Source organism: Melospiza melodia, chromosome 26 (assembly GCF_035770615.1).
Source record: "Melospiza melodia melodia isolate bMelMel2 chromosome 26, bMelMel2.pri, whole genome shotgun sequence".
In the NCBI taxonomy this organism is placed as follows: Eukaryota; Metazoa; Chordata; class Aves; order Passeriformes; family Passerellidae; genus Melospiza; species Melospiza melodia.
The window spans coordinates 1,905,962-1,930,420 of record NC_086219.1 but is presented as its reverse complement, the minus strand read 5'-3'; the positions used below and the strand labels follow the sequence as shown (position 1 = coordinate 1,930,420).

The window sequence follows — 24,459 nt, the reverse complement described above, 5'->3', positions numbered from 1 at the left end:
AAAAGGATAAAAGTTGGCTCAGATTTGTATTTTTGAGCACTTTTGTTTACTCCAGCAAAGGTTTTAGGGAAATTTCTGGATTGTTCCAAAGGGATTCCCATCGGTTTGGATTTCTAGGAAATACTGAGAATCTGCACCTCTGATTTTTGCACCAAAGCTGATTCTGAAATTCAGCTTTGGGTTATTTGGGTGTTAAGTAGGAGCCAAATAAATAATTTAGGGGTTAAATCTGATCTATTTTGACAACTTAAAAAAATCTATTGAAATTGTACCAAACTCAAGTGAATATCTGGATAAATATTATCTTTGTGAATAAACCACAGGGTTATAAATAATCAATATTCCCACAACCACCACACAGTTCCACATTGCTTTAAAAGATTTTCCACCTCTTTGCTAACGAACAAAGGGAGGAGAGGAACACTGGAAATTTTGTTTTGTTTTGTTTGTTTAAATATTGCTTCCAATATGTAACAAACAGGAGGTTTGGGCACCCAGACAAACAGCCACACTTCCACCAAAATTCACTTTACAGGATCACTGAGTGGGTGATAAATCTTCACTCAGCTGGAAAACAATACAGCTACTGTTTGTACATTCATTTTTAATGCTCAGGAAAATATATATTTTTATTTTATTAAGTTTTGCTGCAAAACAAAGAAACAAAAATGAAATCCCTTTTTTTATTTTTTTTGTCCTCCTCCCCCTCGTATCTTAATTATTACTGTTTATTTTCTTTACACCTTGATTGGAGTATTGAACACCTGCCTTTGGCATTATGGATAGAAAGCTCAGGAGTCTCTCAACACACGGCTCTGCCAAAAAAGAAATGAAATAAAATAAAACATGGAAGAAGAAGAAGAAGAAGAGTGTCACTTAGAGGTCAGAAATATTTGTTGTAACAGATTTTCTCCAATCTCAATCAGTGTTCACTACTTTTTCTCTAAGGCACACACTCTGTCTGTGGGACTCCTGACCCAGCTCTGCCCAGGGGGCTCTGGGGACATCATCCCCCCTGTCCCTGTCACCTCAGCTGGTCCCAGGGACCTCCTTGGGAGCTGGGAGCACTTCTGGGTGTCTCTGGAACATTCCAGGGTCTGCTCAGCTCTGGAGCACCCCAGAGATCTGTTCAGCTCTGCTCTGGAACGTTCCAGGAATCTGTTCCTGTTCAGTTCTGGAGCATCCCAGGATCAGCTCTGGGACATTCCAGGGATCTGCTCAGCTCTGGAGAATTCCAGAATCTCTTCAGCTCAGCTCTGCGACACCTCAGGGATCTGTTCAGCTCTGGAGCACCCCAGGATCTGCTCAGTTCTGCCCTGGAACATTCCAGGATCTGTTCAGCTCTGGGACACCCCAGGATCTGTTCATGGTCAGCCCAGGGTCTGTCCATGTCCAGCCCAGCTCTGCCGCGTGCTCGGTCCGGTGCTGATGGTGGATGAGCAGCACAGGTGAGGGAGGGACACCCCAGAGGAGACTCCTCTTCCTCCTCCTCCTCCTCCTCCTCCTCTGGCACATCCCTCCTGTGCTTCCCTCCTTCTCCCAGGGAGCCAAACCCCTGCAGAGGGAGGAAGAATGGCAGGGCAGGGGCTGGGGAGGAGCAGCATCCTCAGACGAAGATGTGGATCCTCTCCAGGGCAGATGAGACACGGGGACGAGCAGCATCCTTGGACAGAGATGTGGATCCTCTCGGGATGGCCTGGCAGCAGATGGGGCACAGTCAGGGCCAGAGAGGAGCAGCACCCTCAGATGAAGATGTGGATCCTCTCCTGGGCAGATGGGGCACAGGGTCAGGGCAGGGGAGGAGCAGCATCCTCAGCCTAAGACGAGGATCCAAAGATGTGGATCCTCTCCCGGACAGCCTGGAGGCAGATGGGGCACAGGGAGGAGCAGATCCTCAGATGAAGATGTGGATCCTCCCTCAGACAAAGACGTGGATCCTCCCTCAGACAAAGATGTGGATCCTCTCGTGGATGGAGGGAGGAGCAGACCCTCAGACAAACATGTGGATCCTCTCCTGGATGGCCTGGTGGCAGATGGGGCACAGGGAGGAGCAGACCCTCAGACGAAGATCCTCCCTCACACGAAGATGTGGATCCTCCCTCACACAAAGACATGGATCCTCCCTCAGACGAAGATGTGGATCCTCCCTCAGACAAAGATGCAGATCCTCCCTCAGACAAAGATGTGGATCCTCCCTCACACAAAGATGTGGATCCTCCCTCACACAAAGATGTGGATCCTCCCTCACACAAAGATGTGGATCCTCCCTCAGACGAAGATGTGGATCCTCCCTCACACAAAGTTGCAGATCCTCCCTCACACAAAGATGCAGATCCTCCCTCACACAAAGATGTGGATCCTCCCTCAGACGAAGATGCGGATCCTCCCTCAGACAAAGATGTGGATCCTCCCTCAGACGAAGGTGCGGATCCTCCCTCAGACGAAGATGTGGATCCTCTCGCGGATGGCCTGGCGGCAGATGGGGCACACGGTCAGCGCCGTGCTGCAGTCCGGGCAGGAGCCGTGCCCGCACTGGAACACCAGCTTGATCTGGTCGTCGATGCAGATGGGGCAGGTGATCCTCTCCTCCATCTGCCGGTAGCGGCTCTGCAGCTCCTCCATCAGCTTCCTCTGCTCCGTGCACTCCGAGCTGGGGCTGCACTCCACCTCCGTGCTGTCTGTGGGCAGAGATCAGCCTTAATGAACTCATTAACCTCCCCTCCTGCCCCGCCAGCAGCACCAGCCCACTCACACTGCACTCTGCACTCAGCCTCAGCCAGGGGTCAAATAAAAACCCTTGGGGTGATGCTTCTCTTTTTTACTTGCTCAGTGGTTTGTGTGTGTTTGAATTTTCACTGTTAAACCACCCCATGTGAAACCTGACTGCTTCCAATACACAAAATAAGCCAGGTCCAGGCAAATCTCCCTTAAATGTCCTGTCCTGTTTATGCAGCTTGAGCTTGGCTTAGGACACCTTTGAAAATCTATTAAAATCCACTTATTTTCCTCCTCTAAAGGTGGATAATGCAACAGGCACACACACACACGCACAAAGCCAAAATAAATGAGCTCTTATTTGACTGGAAATCATTGCTGCCCCTCAAACCAAGGCTGTGCAGGACCCTCCCCACAGCCCTGCCCAGCAGGACATACCTTGTTTCAGCTTTTTGGTTATTGTCACTTGACATTTGATGCACTTCTTCATCCTCCTGGAGCACTCTGCCACAGGGAGAGTTGACAATTAAAACACACAACAGACTCAAGAAGATGAGATTTGAACAACCTGAGGCTTCCCTGGGTGATTGAGGGATTGCTCCTGCATGGAATGAGGTCACTACCTGCCTTCTGAGCTGTGCCTTACTCTTTTATTTAAACTTTTATTTAATTTAAATTAAAAAATACATATTTAATTAAATAAAAGAGTATTAAATAAATTAATTAAATTTATTTATTTAATACTCTTTTATTTAATCAGATCAGCAGCAAACACAACAGCTTTAAATCCTCCCTGCTCTGTGCCCCTGGAGCTGCTGCAGCTCTGGGGAGGAGGATGAAGCTCTGGCACAAAGTTCTGAGCAAACTCCCCGTGCTCACTCCCTCTGCGAGATGAACTTGCTGACAAGTCTGAGCAGGCTGCCCTTAAATCAGCTGAAATCCTGAGGAATGAGGAGCTGGGAGAGCCAGAGGAGAGGGAAATCCTCCCCAGGAGGTTTCTGGGGGATCAAGCACTGCCAGGCAGAATTTTCCCTCTGAATTCCCCTGGATCCCAAGCAGCAGGTGGGCAGAATATTCTGTGTTCTCCAGAGATAACTTTGGCTGCCTGAGAGGCTGAAATCACTCTGGGGTTGCTTCAGGACACAAACAGCACAAAAGCTTCTGTGTCTGAGCAGGGCTGGATTCTGACAGGGCAAAGAGGGAGGCTGGGGAGAAAACCATGAAAAAAAATGTGGTGGTGTTCAAAGGGGTCTCAGGACTAGGGAGGAGATGAGAACGTTGACTCTGTGTTTCAGAAGGCTGGTTAATTATTTTATGATATACATATTATATTAAATAATATATAAAAGAATATATAAAATACATATAATATATACAATATATTATATTATATATATTATAATTTATTGTATATAAAAGAATAGAAAAAAGGATTTCAGCAGAAGGCATATTTTATATATATTATAAACTATATATAATACATAATATATAATATACAATATATTATATATATTTATATATATAAAATATACTGTATATATTTTTATTTTATAATTATATTATATATATTTATATGATATATTTTTATATTATATATTATAAATATATTATACACTATATATAATACATAATATACAATATATTATATATACTGATAAATATAAAATATATTATATATATTATATATAAAAGAAAAGAAGAAAGGATTTCATCAGAACACTTGCAAGGAAAGGAATGATAATAAAATCTTGTGACTCTCAGACAGTCCAAGCCAGCTGACTGTGATTGGCCATTAATTAAAAACAACTACATAAGACCAATCAAAGATGCACCTGTTGCATTCCACAGCAGCATATTTACAATTATATATATAATTATATAATCTATATTATATAGATATGAATATATACCATGTAAATATACACAATATAAATACAAACTTATATAAATACAAACTTATATAAATATATGTATATATCTATATAATACAACTATATAAATATATTTATATTATACAAATAATATTTATTATTATATATAATTTAATTATATCATGTAAATAATGTAGACATTAAATTATTGTCCGCATTTTGTTCCTGAGGCCTCTCAGCTTCTCAGGAGAAAAAGATCCCAACGAAAAGATTTTTCATCAAATGTGACAAAAAATGGGGGTAAAAAGCCCAGTGTGGACTCACCCTCACAGACGATGCTGTGCTGGCAGGGGAAGAAGTGGATGAGCAGGGCCAGCTCCGAGCAGACCAGGCACTCGGAGGGCGCGGCGGCGCTGGACACGCTGAGGTTGGTGATGGTGTTGGGCGTGGTGTGCACGCGCCGAAGGCTGCAGGTGATGGTGGAGCTCTCAGAGCAAACCTGCCGATCCCTGCAAAGGGCACAGGGTGTGAGCCACAGGCTGCTCCAGCACTGGGGAACGGCACATTGGGCCTTTTCCTGACTCACAAATGGGGTAACTAAAAGGCGTTTTAAAAATTTTTATTTCATCTTTTATTGTTCTGTTTCTCTAAAGTATTAAATCTTTTTCTTGGTAAGGTTATCCTTTAAAACTTGTTTCTAATTCAATGTCTATTCTATTCAATAACATTTCTAAATCAACATTTTTCACCTCAAAATTTACATACAGACGCATAGTATGTGAACTTTCTGTTAAAGTTTAAGAATTTTCTACAAATCCATTTCTCCTGGAGCAGCTGCAGAGGTCTCAGAGACTCTCCACCCCTCCTGGAGCATAGTTCTATTTCTCTAAATAATAAATCTTTTTCTTGGTAAAGTTATCCTTTAAAACTTGTTTCTAATTCAACGTCTGTTCTATTCTATAACATTTCTAAATCAACATTTTTTACCTCAAAAATTACATACAGATATGAACTCTATGTTCACATACTATGTGAACTTTCTGTTAAAGTTTAAGAATTTTCTACAAATCCATTTCTCCTGCAGCAGCTCAAGAGGGTCTCAGAGATTCTCCATCCCTCCAGGAGCACAGTTCTATTTCTCTAAAGTATTAAATCGTTTTTTTGTAAAATTAACCTTTAAGTTTGTTTCTAATTCATTTTCTCTCCCAACAATTGTCTGTTCTGTTCTATTACATTTCTAAATCAACATTTCTTACCTCAAAATTTACACGGAGATGTATGCCATGTGAACTTTCTGTTACATTTTAAGAATTTTCTACAAACCCATCGCTCCTGGAGCAGCTGCAGAGGCACCAGGGCTGGGGGAAATTCTGGTTTTCAAGGTTTCCTGAGGCTCACCTGAATTTCTGTGAGAAGTCTTTGATGATCTGGACAATCCTCCCATCTGTGGTGAGGTCCAAAGGAGATTTTCCCCGATGATTTGCATAATTAATGTCTGCTCCTTCTTGTGCCAGGTAGCAGGCAATGGCAGTCCCAACGTTCAGCTCCACATTCCCCAGGAAGCCAGAAGCCTGCAGCTAAAAGAAATTGAGAAAAACACTCAAATATACTCCCAAGCTTCTGAGCTTCTGCTCTGATTTGCATAAAAAAAAAAAAAAAAAAAAAAAAAAAAAAAAAATACTACAATGATAATGCAATAATAAAAACTAAAAATAAAATAGCAATAATAAAAATAATATATTCATAATAGTAAATAATAATAAAATATAATAAAATCATAATAACAGCAATAATAAATAAAATAAGAATAAAAATAAAATAAAAATAAATGAATGTAAAGTATCATAAATCATCAACAACATGAAATTTAATAATAATGAACATTAAAATCATTAACATATAATAAAATACTATACAATTAACATATACTAACATAATAATGGAGTATAATATAGTATAATATAATATAATATAATATAATATAATATAATATAATATAATATAATATAATATAATATAATATAATATAATATAATATAATATAATATAATATAATATAATATATTATAGTATAATATAATAACAACATACTTAATATATAACATAAAATGAAATATATTGTAACAATATACTAACAATATAATAACATATAATATAAATTATAATATAATACAACAACAATATAATATATTATAATATAACAAATATATATCATATATATTTTAAATATATATATTTTTAAATATATATATATTTAAATATATATAATATATATTTTAAATATATATTTAAATATATATATATATATTTAAATATATATAATGTATATCATATATACCACACAAAACCCACACAAACACCACACTCTGGGTGTCCTGCTGAACTCTGCTCACCTTGGCCAGGAGGGTGGCTCCCATCTCCCCGTCCCTCTTCTCCAGGGCCAGGGCCAAGAGCTGCTGCCGCTCCAGGGCCATGTGCATGGCGGTGTCACCATCCTCATCCTCGGCGTTGACATCGCTGCCCTGGCTCACCAGCAGCTGCACCATGGCCACGTGGCCCTGGATCACTGCCAGGTGCAGGGGGCTCTGCTTCCTGCTGTTCTTCACGTTCACATCACAGCGACCCTGCAAACGCAGGAATTGCACCAGGGAATGTGGGGCAGGAATTGCACCAGGGGATGTGGGGCAGGAATTGCACCAGGGGATGTGGGGCAGGAATTGCAGCAGGGGGAAACAGGGCAGGAATTGCACCAGGGGGAGATGGGGCAGGAATTGCACCAGGGGTAGATGGGGCTTGCAGAACTCAGGGTGTGGGGCCTGGCAGCTCCCAAACCCCACTGCACCTTTGCTGAGTTTAGCTGAGTTATCTGCTCCTCAGAGAAGCACCAGTTTGTCAGACAACAACACATTTCCTGACCCAGAGATGGGGTAACTGAGAGGTGTTTAAAAAACTTTTATTCCATTTTCAGTCCCATGTGAAGGGTGAGTGTGGGGCCTGGCAGCTCCCAAACCCCACTGCACCTTTGCTGAGTTTAGCCAAGCTATCTGCTCCTGATGCTGATTTGTCAGACAATAAAATCCTTTTCTGACCCAGGGATGGGGCAGCTGAGACATGCTTTAAAAACTTTTATTCTATTTTCAGTCTTACGAGAAGGGTGAGACAATACCGATGTTTTAATTCACACCATCATAATCAGGAGTTAACTATTTCCTAATTACAATAAAATAAGTGGGTTTTGGCTTAATCAGTTTTAGTTATACCATGTTGTAGATGCTTTAAATTCAATAATGTAAAATGACCCCTCGTGGGACGCTGGAAAAGCAGGAATTGCCCCAGGGGGAAATGGGGCTGCAGAAATGGGAGTGTGGGGCCTGGCAGCTCCCAAACCCCACTGCACCTTTGCTGAGTTTAGCTGAGTTATCTGCGCCGCACAGAAGCACCAATTTGTCAGACAATTTCACTGAGAGGTGTTTGACAAACTTTTTCTTGATTTTGGTTTTACTTCTTACCTCTTTGATGAGAATTTCAGCCACTTCCATGTGGTTGTTGAGAGCAGCAAGGTGCAGGGCAGTGAATCCATCTTCCTTTTTGGAGTCCACCAGTTGTCGAGCCCTGGCCAGAATCTTCTTGATGGCTCTGCAGGGTTGGAGAGGTTATTAAAGATGGAAGAATGAATTTCTTGAATTCTCAGAATTTCTTGAATTCTCAGAATAAATTGCTCAGGAGTCAGCAATGTCCATGACACCAGCAAGGAAGAGCAGTCCCTCAAACCCACAAACTGAATTATAAGAATAAAACAAAAGCCTTCAGTCACCTTTAATAAAGTAGGGGAAAGCCACATTGCTTTGAAAATAATCAGATTTATTTTTGGAAGAGTTCCAGAGGCTTTACTAAGACCCAAATATCTGAGACTGTCCATACACAGAGATTTCCCAGCCTAGGGAAGCTTGAGAAATATGGGGAAAGCAGGCAGGAGCTTCCTGTGAAGGAACCTATTCAAACCCAAAAAATATTTAACCAACTACCCAGAACCACATCTGCCACCTCCTCAGCCAGCCAGGACAAATTAACACCTGAAAAAGGCATTAAAATGGAAAAAAAAAATAAAGGTAACTTACAGCTTGTTGCCTTTCAGGGCAGCATAGTGGAGTAGGTTGAAGCCTTGACAGTTCTGGACAGTGAAATCGATGTTGGGAACTTCAGTGAGGATCTCAATCACCACTCTGTAGTCCAGGGTGATGGCATAATGCAGGGGGGTGTCTCCCTGGGAATCCTACACATGGAGAGCAAAGCAAAGCCAGGTTACCAACCCCAGAAACCCCCAAGGAAACCCCCTGGGAGCTGCTGGAACTCCTGACCAGCTCTGAGGGATGACGCAGCACAGAATACAATAAAACCTATATATAAATAAATAAATAATATGCAATAAACCCAACAAACTCTTAAAATGGGCTGGGTCCAAGTCACCATCACTTCCTGCCTTAAAAATGTTAAAAATCTTGTCCAAACAAACCTCCTGGGAAACCTCTTGTCTATAAGTATGTTTCTATTTTAACTTCTAAATTCTTAGCTTATTTTATATAACTACACTTCTGCATTATAAACTCTTCACTATTTTATCAATACAGCTTCTTGATATATTCTTACTTACAACTATAGAAACATAAGTTTGTGATTTTTGTTTAATGTCTGTGTATTGTATTTTTACATTAACCTACGCTTCTCTTGAGGCTGTAAATCAAATTTTTCCCATAAAGAAGCACCTCCCCACCTCAAAAATAAAACAAAACCAAAATCAAAAAATCCTCCAGCACCTCCCTGCAATAATCCCAAACTTACTGGGAGGTTGACATCACAGTTGAGCTCACAGAGGGCTCTCACCACCTCGGTGAAGCCCTGGCTGACAGCGACAAACAGGGCTGTGCACTTGGCATTGTTCAGCAGGTCTGCACTGGCCCCCTTGGCCAGCAGCACACGGGCAACTTCTGCCTGGTTTCTGGTTTAAAGCAAGGGAAAAAAGCAGATTTGAGTCATTCCAGTCAATTCTTTCTCTTTGCAAAGCAACAGAAATCAGGTTTTGTAGCCTCTCAGCCCCACCCCACTTCCTCTTAGTGTTAAAAAACCTGGGGGTTTTGGGTTTTCTGTTTGTTTTGTTTGGGTTGGTATTATTATTATTATTATTATTATTATTATTAATATTATTATTTCCATCAGGGCCAGCAGGAGGGGAGGTGTGCGGTGGTGTTCGCAGGGGTCCCAGGACAAGGGAAGAGATGAGGATGTGAACTCTGCATCTCAGAGAGCTGATTTATTATTTTATGATATATATTATATACTAAAACTATACTAAAAGAATAAAAAAATTTCATCTAAAAGCTAGCAAATAATAATAAAAAAAAAAAATAATACAATCTTGTGATTGCTCACAGCCTCGACACTATTAGCTGTCAGCAGTCATCAAGTAAAAACAATTTTACATGCTAAGTAAACAATTTTAAGTAAACAATTCTCCAAATCACATTCTAAAACAACAAAACATGGAGAAGCTGAAGCTTCTCAGCTTCTCGAGAGGAAAAAAACCTTAACAAAAAGAGTTTTCACAAAGCATGTCAGCGGCAGAGGTGTCCTACCCAAAGGCTGCGTAGTGCAGCGCCGTGTCCCCCTCGTCGTCTCGCAGGTCCACGTTGGCATGAGCCTGCAGCAGAGCCCTCACCACCTCCAGGTGCCCCTGGTAGGAGGCAATCTGCAGGGCAGTCCTGCCCTGGTTCTTGGCATCCACCTTTGGGGAGGGCAGAGACACAGAAATTCAGGCATGAGCTCGTTTTTGTGCCTGGAACAGCCCAGAAATGCCACAGGGTCCGCGCCCAGCTGAGCTTGCCCAGAACATTCTGGAAGGGGAAAGGGGCAGCATGTTTAGAGAGAACAGAGCTCTGTAATTGCAGAGCCCTGCTGCCAAATCACTCTGTGCCTGAGAGCACAAAGCTCTGCCAACAACTCCCTTCCCGGGAGGAAAATGGGTGAGGAAATCAAATTAAGCTTTGCATAAAGCTCTGCGGGCGCCAAGTCCCCGCTGTGCTGCTGCTGCAGGTGCTTCAGGGGACACCTCAGGGCTCAAGTGCTGCAGTGAGAGTTTTGGAGAGTTAAAGGTACTGAAGAAAAGAGGTAAAAAAAAAAGGCAAAGCAGCTTCTGAAAGCAGTGGAGGATAAGGAGAGGAGGAGGAGGCACAAAACCTCAGCAGGTTGGCAAGGAGAACAAGTTAATAATCAAGGTTTTATCCCTGCAGCAGTCAGAGCACAGGAGAGGCAGCACTTCCCTGCACAGGCTCAAAATGATGGGAGAGTCCTTTGGGCAAAGAGGAATTAGAGGTCACTGCTGTTCTTCCATCTACACCAGGCAGACAGAGCTGATAAACTGGAAAAACCCTGCCAAGAAATCCCAACTTGCTCTGAGTCAGCCTCAGATCCAGCCTGATCTCTCTGTTAGACTCTAATAAAAACAGCTAATAAATTAATATATATATTAAATAAAAATAGAAGTCAAATAAAATCTAACTAATAAAAATAACAGCTAATTTATTAATATAAATATTAAATAGAAATAGAAGTCTAATAAAATCCATGATCATATAATGGATTCCTTATTCTTGGGACTTTCCTATCTGGGCTCAATCTGAGAATTGCAGATATTTGTGTCTCCTTCCCATCCCCAAAAGTTTATTTATAAACTTGCATTTATTTATAAACTTAAATTTAAGTTTATAAATAAAGAAGTACAATAAATACCAGACAAATAACCACTAAATCAGATTTAGAAGAATTTAATCTTCTGATCCTGGGTCACAGCCCCACAACCACACCCCCAACAAAACCTCTTTTTGTTCCTCATGGTTTCCAAGGACACAATACTGAAAGATTTGGTGGTTCCTATTTTTTCTGCCCTGTTCCTAAACCCTGAGCCCCTCCCTGGAGGAGGTTTTGGAGATGTAATCCTGACATTTTGGAATTCTGCAAGCACAGAAATTGTCCAGCAACGAGTCCAGCCCAGCTCCCTGCTCCAGTCAGACATGAGATAAGACACTGCACAGATCTGGGCAGCTTTTCTCCCTGCTGATTCCAACACTGTGATTTTCACAAGGTCCTCTAAGGACAGGCACAGCCAGACACAAGCCCTGCCTTTCTCTTCCAGCAAATCTCTGATTTCTGCTCCTGTTTTCCTATAGGTAAACCCCTCTCCCCCTCATTCTACAGCTGAAGGAAATCTGGGAAAAGCCAGCTTGGCAAAGGTGCTGTGAGGGCTTCAGTTCAGATTTACTGCCACAGACTAGAGGCATAAAATATGCACATTTAATTTGTGAATTTAATCCTTGCAGCAATTGCAATCCTTGCAGAAATTGCAGCAAAATAATATTCCAGCTGTTGGGAGATACCACTAAGCCTGACAAATGTATTGTTTTCCTCACATCCTTTTCCCTGCTTGAGTACAAAATTTGATGATGATGTTTTAAAGAGCAGCAACAAAGGAAAAATAAACATTTTTGTCTTCCAAACTTGCCTTGTCTGGGTATTTCTGGAGGAGCTCCCGGATTTTAGCTGCATTGTTGAGGGCTGCACAAATGACCAGGCACCCTGCATGCTCTGACTCTGTCCTCTGGGACAGCAGCTTCTCCAGGACAGTCACCAAAGTACCTGAAAAAAACAAAAAATTCACCTGTCACCCCACAGTCCCTCTCAGTGTTTGAGGGGACACAGGTGTCAGAAGTGCAAAGTCAAAAAATTTTGCAATTTCTGCCTCAAGTCTGATTTGAGCAAACAGTTCCAGATCTCTATCAGAAAAACAAAAGAAAATCCTGGCAAGTCTTCGCTCTCTCCCACATGATCCTGACACTCAGAGGAAATAAAGATGGTCAGGCCACAAAAAAAAATTTTTGAACAGATGTGAAAAGCACAAAAAAATTCCCCTCCACGCACCATGTGATCCCAAACTCGATTTCAGGGCACATTAGGCCAAACAATTGTTGATTTCACAAGAGCTCCAGGCACAGACCTGGAGTGTTTCACAAGAATCAGCGTCCTTGTACAGGAAACAGGATGGAACAGGGAACTGAGACACGGCAGGGATGAGGCAAACGCTGAGCCCAGGGCAGAGCTGTGCTTAGCAATTCTGAGGCCTAAATTCTGCATTTTCCTGTTAAACCCAGCATTTCGCAGTCCTAAATCCTGTATTTTCCTGTCAAGGCCAGCTTTGCTTGACCAGTAAAGGACAGCAAACTTTTATTCTCTATTTCCTCTTTAATCCCAGCATTTCCAAGTCCTAAATCCTGCATTTCCCCATTAATCCCAGCATTTCCAAATCCTAAATTCCAGTGAGTCCTAAATCCTGCATTTCCCCATTGACACCAGCATTTCCCAGTCCTAAATCCTGCATTTTCCTGTCAAAGACAGCTCTGCATGCCCAGTAAAGCACAGTAAAGTTTTATTCTGTATTTTCTCATTAATCCCAGCATTTCCAAATCCTAAATCCTGTATTTCCCCATTAATCCCAGCATTCCCCAGTCCTAAATCTAATTGAGTCCTAAATTCTGTATTTTCTCTTTAATCCCAGCATTTCCAAGGTCTAAATTCCAGTGAGTCCTAAATCTTGCATTTCCCCATTAATTCCATCATTTCCACGTCCTAAATCCTCCATTTCCCCATTATCCCAGCATTTCCCAGTCCTAAATTCCAGTTAGTCCTAAATCCTGCATTTCCCCACTAATCCCACCATTCCCAAGCCCTAAATTCCTGTGAGTCCTAAATCCTGCATTTCCCCATTAATCCCAGCATTTCCCAATTCCTAAATCCTGCATTTCCCCATTAATCCCAGCATTTCCCAGCCTCAAATCCTGCATTTCCCCATTAACCCCATAATTTCCTGACTCCTAAATCCTGCATTTTCCCAAGGCCCAGCTTTGCTTGCCCAGTAAATCACAGCCAAACTTCACTTCCCCACCCAGGTAAGAACCCCTGGGTTTTGCCACCACCCCAAGAGCTGCACCAAAGATCTCCCAGCCCTGGTGGGAGTGGGTTTGCCCCTCACTTTTGGGCTCCTTGGCACTCTCTGTGGTCATCAGGTTGGCCTCCTCCTCCCTCTGGTAGGCTGTCAGGCAGGCAGGGTTGAAGGTCCAGGACTGTCCCCCCACTGACACTCGCAGATCTCCATCTCCATAGACCTTGATCACCTTCCCAATGTGCCCCAGGGTCTGTAAGGGAAAAAAAAAAAAAAAAATATTTTTTTTTTGCAAAAATCCCCAGACCCAAAAACCAGGGGTTTTTTTGGGTTTACTTTTTGGTAAAGCTGCAGCTCCTGCTGTGTGAAAAGAAGCACTGGACAAGTGACACATTCACAGACAGCTCCCACTTCGAGGACACCAAAAGGCTCTCAGCAGTTTCTCTCTCACTGCTTTGCCAGGGAAGGGTTTTCCAGACACACTGGAAATGGCTGGGAGGGAGGTGCTGAGAAAAACTGGTCAAACTGGGACTGGGGATGGTTCCTCTGGGCTTAAACACCCTGGAGGAACCTGCACCCCAATTTTAGCCATGCTGGGCTGATTTTTCCACCTTTTTGCCTGATTCCAGAGAGTCAGGGAGGGGATAAAAGGACTTTGGTGATGGAAACCTCTCCCATGAGCTGATGGCAGCCAAATCCTTTTTGTTGGATTCCCCCTTGTCCATGGAAGGGTTTTCCAGACACACTGGAAATGGCTGGGAGAGAGGTGCTGAGAAAAACTGATCAAACTGGGATTGGGAACAGGTTCCTCTGAGCTTTAACTGCTCTTGGAGGAACCTGAGAAGAACTTATCAGACTGGGACTGGGGATGGTTCCTCTGGGCTTTAAAACTGCTCCTGGAGGAACCTGAGAAGAACTGATCAAACTGGGACCGGGGATGGTTCCTCTGAGCTTAAACACCCTGGAGGAACCTGCACCCCAATTTTAACCACACTGGGCTGATTTTTCCACCTCCCTGCCTCATTCCAGAGAGCCAAAGAGGACTTTGGTGATGGAAACCTCTCCCATGAGTTGGTGGCAGCCAAATCCTTTTTGTTGGATTCCCCCTTGTCCCGTTTGGGCGCCGTGGCCACGACGGCGTCACCGAGTGCCACCAGCAGCAGGGGCTGGGCAGGGACTTCCCAGCAGGAATTTTGGGGTGGGGGACAAGCCCATGTCTTCTTGGGGAAGCTCAGGAGGTTACTGGACTGTCCTGGAACTGGAGCACACTCACAGGTGCCATCTCATCTGTCCACTCCCCATGACCAGGTTGGAAGCGCTTCACCGTTTCCATATCATCTATCACCCGGACCACATCACCAACCCAAAAGGTGTTGAGCTACAAGAAAAAGAAAGTCATAAGCTTTCGGGGGATGAAGCAACACACACACAGAGACAAAAAATTAACAGTGATCAGCCCCCTCCACCCCACTCCCAAAAATCCCAACAAACAGGACACCCACTGAGTCAAAAAAACAGAATTGCAAAACATAAATGCAGCTACCAAGACAATACACACAACCCAATTCTCTTTTAAGCTAAGTGCACATTTAAGTAGGGAAACAATTTGGAAGAGTTGTTCCAATAATTTGGAACAGCTTCCTAATTTTTTTTTTTTGGTTTATTATTAATACCAGATAAAGCATGGAAGTTTTCTTGGTCATCTCCTCCTTACACCTGGCTTGGCCCTGAGATTTTAATTCACTCTAATAAGGAAGTTCAATGTTTGTTATTTCAAAGAGAAAAGGCAAAGCAGGGTTTATCTGTGCTGGGAATTTGCCAGATGCTCCCTCTGCTCACTGAGCTAGGAAGGGAGCAGTGTCAAAACAGACTTTTCAGAGCAGACTGATTTTGTGCAAAACACTCTGACACTGCATTTTCCACTGGTATTGAGAGTTTTTACCATTCTGACCTTGCTCAGGTCAGAATTTTATGGTTTTCCAGCAACCTAATTATCTCTATTTCTAATTATCCACTTCTCAAAGTCCTCAAACCTCTGGGGAAGGCCAGAGCTGTGAGCTTCAGAAATGCAGCCACCAAATTAGAAGGGCTGGATTAAAGACTCGGAAGAAATCAAAGAGAAGTGAGACAAAGATGCAAAAAAGAACAACGTGGAGACACAAAACAAGGAAGAACAAAAAAAAAAAATCAAAGGGAAATTATTGGAGAAAAGGTTCATCAGAAGGGCAAGGCAGCTGCGGAAGGATGAGGGACTGGAAGCTGAAATTAAGAAACGCAGTTTACCTTCAGGAGTGGCAAATAGAAAAGTTTAAAAAACAGGAAAATTGTGTTTAGAAGACTGTTCCTTCAGCACCTCTGGGGACACCCTGAGGCTCAGTGACCTCCTGCAGCATTTGCAGCACCCACCTTGGTCAGGGCTCCGGGGTGGAAGGTCCAGCGGGTGTCACTGTTGAACTGCACCCTCACGTCGCCCCTGTCCGTGATCCTGTGCACCGTCCCCGTCTGCCCGATGAACTGGGGACAGAGACACAGCAGGGGAGAGCTTCTGACAAATCATCTTCTCTCACAGTGGGGAAAGAGGGTGTCTAAAGCTAAGTCACCCAGCGTTTCCCATCCACGCTGCTCCCAATTCTTTATTCTGGATTTTCATGCAAATCCAGCATTTCCCAGTCCTAAATTCTGCGTTTTTCCCATTAATCCCAGCATTTGCCAGACCTAAATTATGGATTTTCCTGTGCATCTCAAGATTTCCAAGTCCTAAATTCCTGTGACTCCTAAATTCTGCATTTTCCCATTAATCCCAGCATTTCCAAGTCCTAAATTCCTGTGAGTCTTAAATTCCGTATCTTCCTGTTAATCCCAGATTTCCCAATCCTAAATTCTACATTTTCCTGTTAATCCCAACATTTCCAAGTCCTAAATTCCTGTGAGTCTTAAATTCTGTATTTTCCTGTTAATCCCAGATTTCCCAGTCCTAAATTCTGGATCTTCCCGTTAATCCCATCATTTCCCAATCCTAAATGCTGCGTTTTCCTGTTAATCACAGCATTTCCCTATACTAATTCTGCATTTTCCTGTTAATCCCAACATTTTCCAACCCTAAATTCCTGTGAGTCCTAAATTCTCTATTTTCCCATTCATCCCATCATTTCCCAAACCTAAATTTTGATTTTTCCATTTATCCCAGCATTTCCCAGTCCTAAATTCCTGTGAGTCCTAAATTCTGCATTTTCCCATTAATCCCGTTGTGCGGTGCAGGGTTCTAGATCAGGTTCTGAGCAGCTCATGGTTTATAAAGAGGGAAAAAATGCCAATTTCTGAGGTGACAGGAGGTTCCTGTTTCTCTGTTTAATATCCCTCTCTACCCCTGCATTCCCCAAAAACAGGAATTCAGGAGCACAGAGGTTTAACAACCAACAAAGACACAGCAACACCCAAAATCTAATTCCTGAGCTGGAATTAAAAAGCTCATGGTTCCACTGGCAGCTTTGTTAAAGTTCATCAGAAGATGCCAAGTCCCTGCCTGCCAGGCTGAAAAAAAAAACAAACCCAAAAAAGTTAAAATATTTCAGTTAAAAGTTAAAATATTTCAGTTAAAAGATTTTCACGTTGAAACTGAAATAACAGTTTGCCTTGACATTAATTTAAAGCCTGGTTTCAAAAAGTCTCCTCACCTATAGGGGAGGTTAGGCCAGGATAGATATTTAATATTTCTTATAATTTTATGGTATTTATTCATGCTATTTACACTAATAAATGCCATTTCTATCTTTATTTCCTCCACTCTCGGGGGTTTTTTAAAACAACAGGTGACAGCAGACTGATGGCTCTTAATTTAAAGGCAAGACTAAGCTCCAAAAATCTGATATGGGCTGAGAAATTTTATCCCTGGCCAAGGACAGAGCCCAGTGTTGACAAAACACAAACCCTAATTACCAGTAATGCACAGCACAAAAGAAGCCAAACAAGGAATGGATCCAGAACAGCAAAGAAAACTCGTGGCTCATTTAAAAACAAACAATCCAGACTGGTTTTTTTTTGCTTCTAAGACTTTTGCAAAGATCCACGAGGCCATTTTCATCCAACAATACCTAAAAATAACTCTGACTCCAGCGTCCTATCACTAAAAAAATCTTCATTTGTGATTCATTGAACTCTAAGGTCACTCAAAGATGTTCTGGTGATTTCCTGAGCAGTGCAGAAGGAGGGAGAGGCTGGGATTGCAGCCAGGGCCTCACCTCAGCCATTTTGGGATTCCAGCCCCCGTGGCCCTCCTGCATCTCCCGCAGGATGTCGATGTCCAGCAGGCACTTCACCTTGTCCCCGTGCTGGAAGGGGTGTCTGTCTGTGCTCTCCTTCCTCTGCAGCTCTGCTGGTTTCCCTGGGGAGAACAAGGACAGCACCCGCAGGCATGCAGGGGGCACTCACACACCCTGGGTGCCTTAAAAGGGCTGAAAATTAAAATTAATGGGGGCAGAATGGTGCAAAACCCTTTTCATGCCCTATACACTCCATAGGGCAGCACCCGCAGGCATGCAGGGGGCACTCACACACCCTGGGTGCCTTAAAAGGGCTGAAAATTAACTTTAATTTGGGCAGAATGGAGCAAAACCCTTTCCATGCCTTATACATTCTATAGGGCAGCAGAGAAATTAGTAGGAATTAACTCTAATTATATTAATAATTCCATTCTATTAAAATTCTATTTTATAAGTTACAATTTACAATTACAATTCTATTATAATTACACTATATTAAAACCCCTTTTCATGCCCTATACACTCTATAGGGTAGCAGAGAAATCTGTAGGATTTAACTCTAATTAAATTAATAATTAAATTCTATTACAATTCTATTTTACAAGTTACAATTTTACAATTACAATTCCATTGTAATTACACCATATTAACAAAACAGTGTATAATTACATAATTATAATTATGTAGATTTTATACACATAAATATAATCTATATATTTTATTAATATAAATTAGTATATTAATAAAATATAAATATATTTACATTTATTGATATAAATTATATTAGTATAAATTATATTTTATATGTATAAAAATATAGAATTACGCTATATTAATAAAACAGCTCTAACAAGAGCCATTTTGTCCCTGTGAATGCCTCTCAGGCCGTGGCAGACACCAGGAGCTGTTCTTAGCAATCCACTCACCCACAAGTGCTGTTCAGACATGCCCACACAGCACCCAAAATTAGTTCTCCCCCCAACTCTGAGGAGTTCCTTACCCTCCCACCCATCCCTACCCCTGGAATTAAGCTCCTTATCCAACCCTTTCCCTCCCCTCATGCTCTTGCCAAGATGCTCAGGGAGAGAAAAGTTTGAGAAGGGCAGGTAAAAGTCTGCTTGATAAGTTTTATCTGATAGAAACCCTGATTGTGCTGCTGCAACACCAGAACAGACCCCTCTGTTTTCCTTCAGGGGAGCCCAAGATGGTCCCTGCACCTCATTGAAAGAAAAACACCCTCAGAGCTAAATTACACCTGGGTAAAAAGAAGCTTCAAGTCCAAAAACACAAGGAGTTTTCTTGGACTTAAGAAGAAAGGGGGATTGCAGCAAATTGCCAGTACAGACATCACTTTTTCACATCACTTTTTTTTGATTGTTCCATTCTCCAAACTCTCCCTTTGGTCACATTTCCCCTTTTGGCTCCACCAGGACAGTGTTTGCTCTCTAAAAGCACAGTGAACACCAGCTTGCCTGAAGAATGAAAAGCTTGGGATTGACAAATGTAACAAAAGTGAGCAAAGTTGGGTTCTCTGTAGCAGAGAGGGAATTTCCTGCATTTCCAGCAGAGTTTGCATTCCTTGGGATAGTACTGTGGGGATCTGATGGTTTTAACACTGAAAGTCCAAACTATTTCATGAATCACTCTGAGATCAAGCAGGATGTTCACACACAAACCAAATTCTCTCAAATAAACCTCATTATGTAGGAAATTTAGAAAATAAGGAGGTGGTTTTGTCTTCCAAACTAAAAATGGCTTCAGCGCCAACGGCCGCGTGAATCACAACTCCTCAACAAAGACTTCACCCAGCAAAGATTTGTCTCCAAACCCACCTAATTTTGGGAGGTGCTCCTTGTAGTAGAAGCCCCCAGAAGCCTCCACAGTACATTTGAGGTCCACTTTTCCCTTGTGGCCCACCCTGTAGACGTTGGTGGTTCCGTCGGCCCAGGTGACGCTGGCGACGCTGCGGCCTGTCTCCACGTCCCAGCCCCGGATATCGACCACGCGGCCGGTCTTGCCCTCACCCCCTGAGGGGAAAAGAAGTGCAAATCAGGAAAATTGGAACACGGACAACTCATTTTGGGTGACTGGGAGGGAATCTCTGTGTTAAAGTTCATTTTGGAATGATTCTGTGGAGGATTCCTGGTGTGCAGGAGCACGGCCTAGTTGGGGGATGCACATGTGGTGTCATGGCACCACACTGTGGCAACAAAAATATTCAGCAGTGCTGCAAGATCCAGGATCCAAGTGCTAAAATCCACCCAGGATATTTAAATCTCTCCCCAACCCCATCCATGTGCAAGATCCAAGATCCAAGATCTAACTTTTAGAGATCCACCCAGCATCTTTGAATCTCACCCCAACACCATCCATATGGTGTAAGATCTAGGATCCAAGTAATAAAAATCCACCCAGGATCTTTCAATCTCTCCCCAACCCCATCCATGTGCAAGATCCAAGTGCTAAAGATCCACCCAGGATCTTTAAATCTCTCCCCAACCCCATCCATGTGCTGCAAGATCCAAGATCCAAGTGCTAAAATCCACCCAGGATCTTTAAATCTCTCCCCAACCCCATCCAGGTGGAGGAACATCAAATAAACTTGGTTTTGCTCAAGCAAGGAGCTTGAAGGATGCAGAAGAGGAGGATGGATGTGGGGAGGTGGATCTGGCTGGGCACTGGGACTCTGTGCTCTGATTCAAGAGAGAACAGAGTGAAGGCAATCAGCGTTTTTAGATTCTCAATTTGGGCAAGTACCAACACTTCCCCAGGACTTCTCCAAACATGGACAGCAAGATCTGTCTCACTGAGGAACTTCTGATTATCTGCATAGTCCTGAAATGCAACATCTAAGGAGCTGAACTCATTTATCAGCACAATGCAAAGGTTTCTGGGTTTTGCTGGCAGTTCTACTCATGACAAGCCCATGACTGTGGCAGCTCCACCAAAACCAGAGCCAGAATTCTTGCAATGTGTATCTTAACAGCTTATTTTTCACTCCCAGGGAGATATTTAAATGATTTAACCAGATTTATCCAGAACCCGTGCTGGAGCTATAGTTATCCAGTTAAATTCTGGGTTATCCCATTTAAACTCTGTTTAATTTCAGATTCAGTTATCCCACTTAAAGAAATTAAATTCTTAATTTCTTTTTTCCAGCAGAGAGCAGCTGAGGGGTGGATTTAGGGCTCCTCTCTCTGCTCCTGCCCAGGTCAGCAGCACCAGGCTCAGACATGTAAATGCTGCTGTGAAATCCAGAGGATGGGTAAGCTGTATTGAGAATAAGCTGATTATTTCCTCTCAGACCCTGCAAGGATCCACATCCTCCCCTGAACCCAGAGCTGCAATAAATGGCAGAGTCAACTCTGGAAACCTTTGAACTTTTGACTTAATTCTTGAGGGGGGAAAAGGAGCTGTAAACATCACAGGGTGTGTGCAGGGCTCTGGGACAAAGGGGCAGGAAAGCTCCCTCAGCCCTGGAGTAATTGCTGTCACTGACCTGGGGACAGGAACTACACCCAAAAAACAGTTTAAAAAAATATTTTTGTCCCACTACATTCTCAGCCTGAAGGTTTCAATTCCTACAGAAAGCAGGACAGGAACTACATCTCAAAAGCAGCTTTAAAAAAACATTTTTGTCCCATTGCAGTCTCAGCCAGGTTTCAATTCCTAGAGAAACAGGACAGGAACTACACCCCAAAATCAGCTTAAAAATCATATATAAATAAAGAGCTATATATTTTTAAAAATAGATAAATATATAAATAGGAATAAAATAGAAATATAAATTATAAATGCAGAAATATAAATATGAAATAATAAATGTAAGTAGAAATATAAGTATATATATGAACAATAAATATAAAATATAAATATGGAAATGTGAAAATAAATAAAAATTTAAACTATAAAAAGAAAATATAAATATAAAATATAAATTGAAATTAAAACATAAAATATAAAAATAAAATGTAATATATAAAAAGAAAATATAAATTAAAATGGAAATATAAAATATAAAAGAAAATAAAAACATTAAATATTAAATAAATTAAACTATAAGCTATAAAATAAAATATACTAAAAATAAAATATTTTAAATATATATTTTTAAATATATATTAAAAAATCAAATTCTACAGGCCATCCCAGAGGCAGCTTACCATCCTGGTTGCCCCACTCCCAGTCAGGCCCACGGACCACTTTAGCCCCCTGGAAAGTCCCTTTCAGGGTGATGCGAGTCAGGTTCTGCCGAGGGCTCACGAGGACCCTGCAAAAACAGAACCAGAGGAACAGATGAATTTGTTGTTGTTACAGAAGTGCCAAAGCTCTGCTCCAGCTGAGGACCCCCCTCACTTCTGCCTAATGGAACTTGTGGGGTGGCCCTGCAGGGAGGCAGGGATGGAGCTCAGCACCTCTGCAAGCAGAGACTCAGAGCAGCAGGGCTGTGGAATTCTGGAACATTCCAGGCTCCCCCAGCCCAGCACAGACCCCCCAGTGCAGGGAGAAGGAGAGAGGCACCTACGTGATGGTGAACAGGGGGTCTGATGTCCTGTTAAAGCAGCTCCCAATGCCCATAGCGTCACAGAGGCAGCTCCTCTGCTGTCCCCAGGCTGCCACAAAGGCTTCTCATCAGCCAGCAAGGCACCAAAATCCACAGGGATTGTCTGGCTGCTCAGCCAGGGCAAAATCCCTTTTCAGGATAAAATCCACAAAGGCTTCTTATCAGTCACCACAATCCACGGGGACTGTCTGGCTGTTCACTCAGGGTACAATCCACAATGCCTTCTTATCAGCCACCAAAATCCACAGAAACCTGCCTGGCTGCTCACCCAGGGCACAATCCAAAAATCCTTCTCATCAGCCAGCAAGGCACCAAAATCCACAGGGACTGTCTGGCTGCTCAGGTTCAGGGCACAATCCACAAAGCCACCAAAATCCACAAGAACTGCCTGGCTGCTCACCCAGGGCACAATCCAAAAATCCTTCTCATCAGCCACCAAGCCACCAAAATCCACAGGGACCTGCCTGGCTGCTCACTCAGGGTACAATCCTTTTTCAGGGTACAGTCCAAAAATCCTTCTCATCAGCCACCAAGCCACCAAAATCCACAGGGACTGTCTGGCTGCTCAGCCAGGGCAAAATCCCTTTTCAGGATAAAATCCACAAAGCCTTCTCATCAGCCACCAAGCCACAAAAATCCACAGGGACTGTCTGACTGCTCAGCCAGGGCACAATCCAAAATTCCTTCTCATCAGTCTCCAAGCCACCAAAATCCACAGGGTCCTGCCTGTCTGCTCAGCCAGGGCACAACCCTTTTTCTAGGTACAATCCCTTTTCAAGGTACAATCCTTTTTCTAGGTACAATCCCTTTTCAAGGTACAATCCCTTTTCAAGGTACAATCCCTTTTTAAGGTACAATCCCTTTTCAAGGTACAACCCCTTTTCTAGGTGCCCCAATCCCTTTTCCAGGTGCCCCAATCCATGCCCTGCAGCCAGACAGGCTCTTGGCAAGCCCCAGCCCAGACAGGGCAGCCCAAGTTCAGCAGCTGCTGCACAGGGCAAGGGGAGGGAGGGAGGGGAAGCTTCCTGGGGCAGGGCTGACCTCAGAGCATTTCTTTTCCATCTAATACCTCCAGAGGGAAGGTGGAGACTCAGGAGGATAAAAAGCTTAGGCTTGAACTTAGTGTTTACTTATCCAGCAAATGCTTAAGTCTTTTACTTTTCTTAACCTGTGGTTTTCCAACCCTGTGGGTTGCAAAAGAGGGAGGGACTATTAATGCCTTGCTGTTATAATGACTAATAATTAATATTCTTTAATTAGCCAGGCTGGAGCTCAGCAGGAGGAAAATGAAGGAGATTTTGTCTGCTTTAAGCACCATCAAGGCTGGATATTGTTATGAAAGAAGATAATGACAGTGGAGGGAAAGGCTCAGCTATAAAGAGCCACTGCTCAGCATTCGTTTTATTGCACTGTCAGGCACTACAGACTGGCTCCAAAAACCAGCATGGATTTGGGTAGAGCCTCTGAAGCAGCCTGGATGTCTTCACTGCATTTTGTTCAATGTTTTTCTAATAATTTATCAAAGATGTCTGAGCCAAGCCCTGAGACAAAGTGATAAAAATATAATTCTCTCTTCCAAAGCCTCCTCTCACAAGGAATGGGATTCAATGCAAAGATTCTTAGTGATAGTAAAATAAAGCACCAAGCTGAGCTTAGGATGTTTAAATAGCAAAATATCCACCCCTCATTCTATTCTTAGCAGAAGTTCCCTTTTTGGATTATCATGTAACAGCAGTCACTCCCCAGCTCAACCCTCTCACATTAACCTGCCACCTCCTCTGAAACTTGTGGATGGAGACCAAAAAAAAACCAAAGCTGATCAATTTAGAAAGCTGAGTTTCCTTAAAAAAGGAAATTGTGAGAAACTCCATCTCCTGTCCTGCTGAAATTCTGGGGCCAGAAGTGCCCTCCTTCCCCAGCCTCACCAAAATTCTGACCCTGATTCTGATGCAAGCACCAAATCTCCTCAGCCAAAGATTCTTATCAAGGTTTTAATCTAATTCAATGTTTTGCTCCAAATACTGGATAACCACCAAAGCTACCCAGTGTGATGCAAAAATACCC

At 42.7% G+C, this 24,459-nt stretch overlaps 1 protein-coding gene across 3 annotated transcripts in view; it reads right to left on the bottom strand.

Moving 5' to 3' along the window:
* Window positions 1-430: 430 nt before the first annotated feature.
* Window positions 431-24,459, bottom strand: part of MIB2 (MIB E3 ubiquitin protein ligase 2) — a 46,169-nt gene continuing 22,140 nt past the window's right edge. For 2 of the 3 annotated variants that reach the window (XM_063177099.1, XM_063177100.1), the window contains exons 4-19: window positions 21,995-22,101; window positions 19,664-19,858; window positions 17,811-17,953; window positions 15,979-16,086; window positions 14,846-14,950; window positions 13,663-13,825; window positions 12,139-12,272; window positions 10,217-10,365; window positions 9,426-9,582; window positions 8,705-8,859; window positions 8,096-8,222; window positions 6,980-7,210; window positions 5,985-6,163; window positions 4,911-5,095; window positions 3,154-3,219; window positions 431-2,678 (exon numbers count right to left, since the gene is read on the bottom strand). In XM_063177099.1, coding sequence (XP_063033169.1) covers window positions 2,437-2,678; window positions 3,154-3,219; window positions 4,911-5,095; window positions 5,985-6,163; window positions 6,980-7,210; window positions 8,096-8,222; window positions 8,705-8,859; window positions 9,426-9,582; window positions 10,217-10,365; window positions 12,139-12,272; window positions 13,663-13,825; window positions 14,846-14,950; window positions 15,979-16,086; window positions 17,811-17,953; window positions 19,664-19,858; window positions 21,995-22,101 — 2,446 coding nt within the window. In that variant the 3' untranslated portion in view covers window positions 431-2,436. The remainder of the gene's footprint in view (window positions 2,679-3,153; window positions 3,220-4,910; window positions 5,096-5,984; window positions 6,164-6,979; window positions 7,211-8,095; window positions 8,223-8,704; window positions 8,860-9,425; window positions 9,583-10,216; window positions 10,366-12,138; window positions 12,273-13,662; window positions 13,826-14,845; window positions 14,951-15,978; window positions 16,087-17,810; window positions 17,954-19,663; window positions 19,859-21,994; window positions 22,102-24,459) is intronic. The other variant, XM_063177101.1, reaches the window with a different exon arrangement.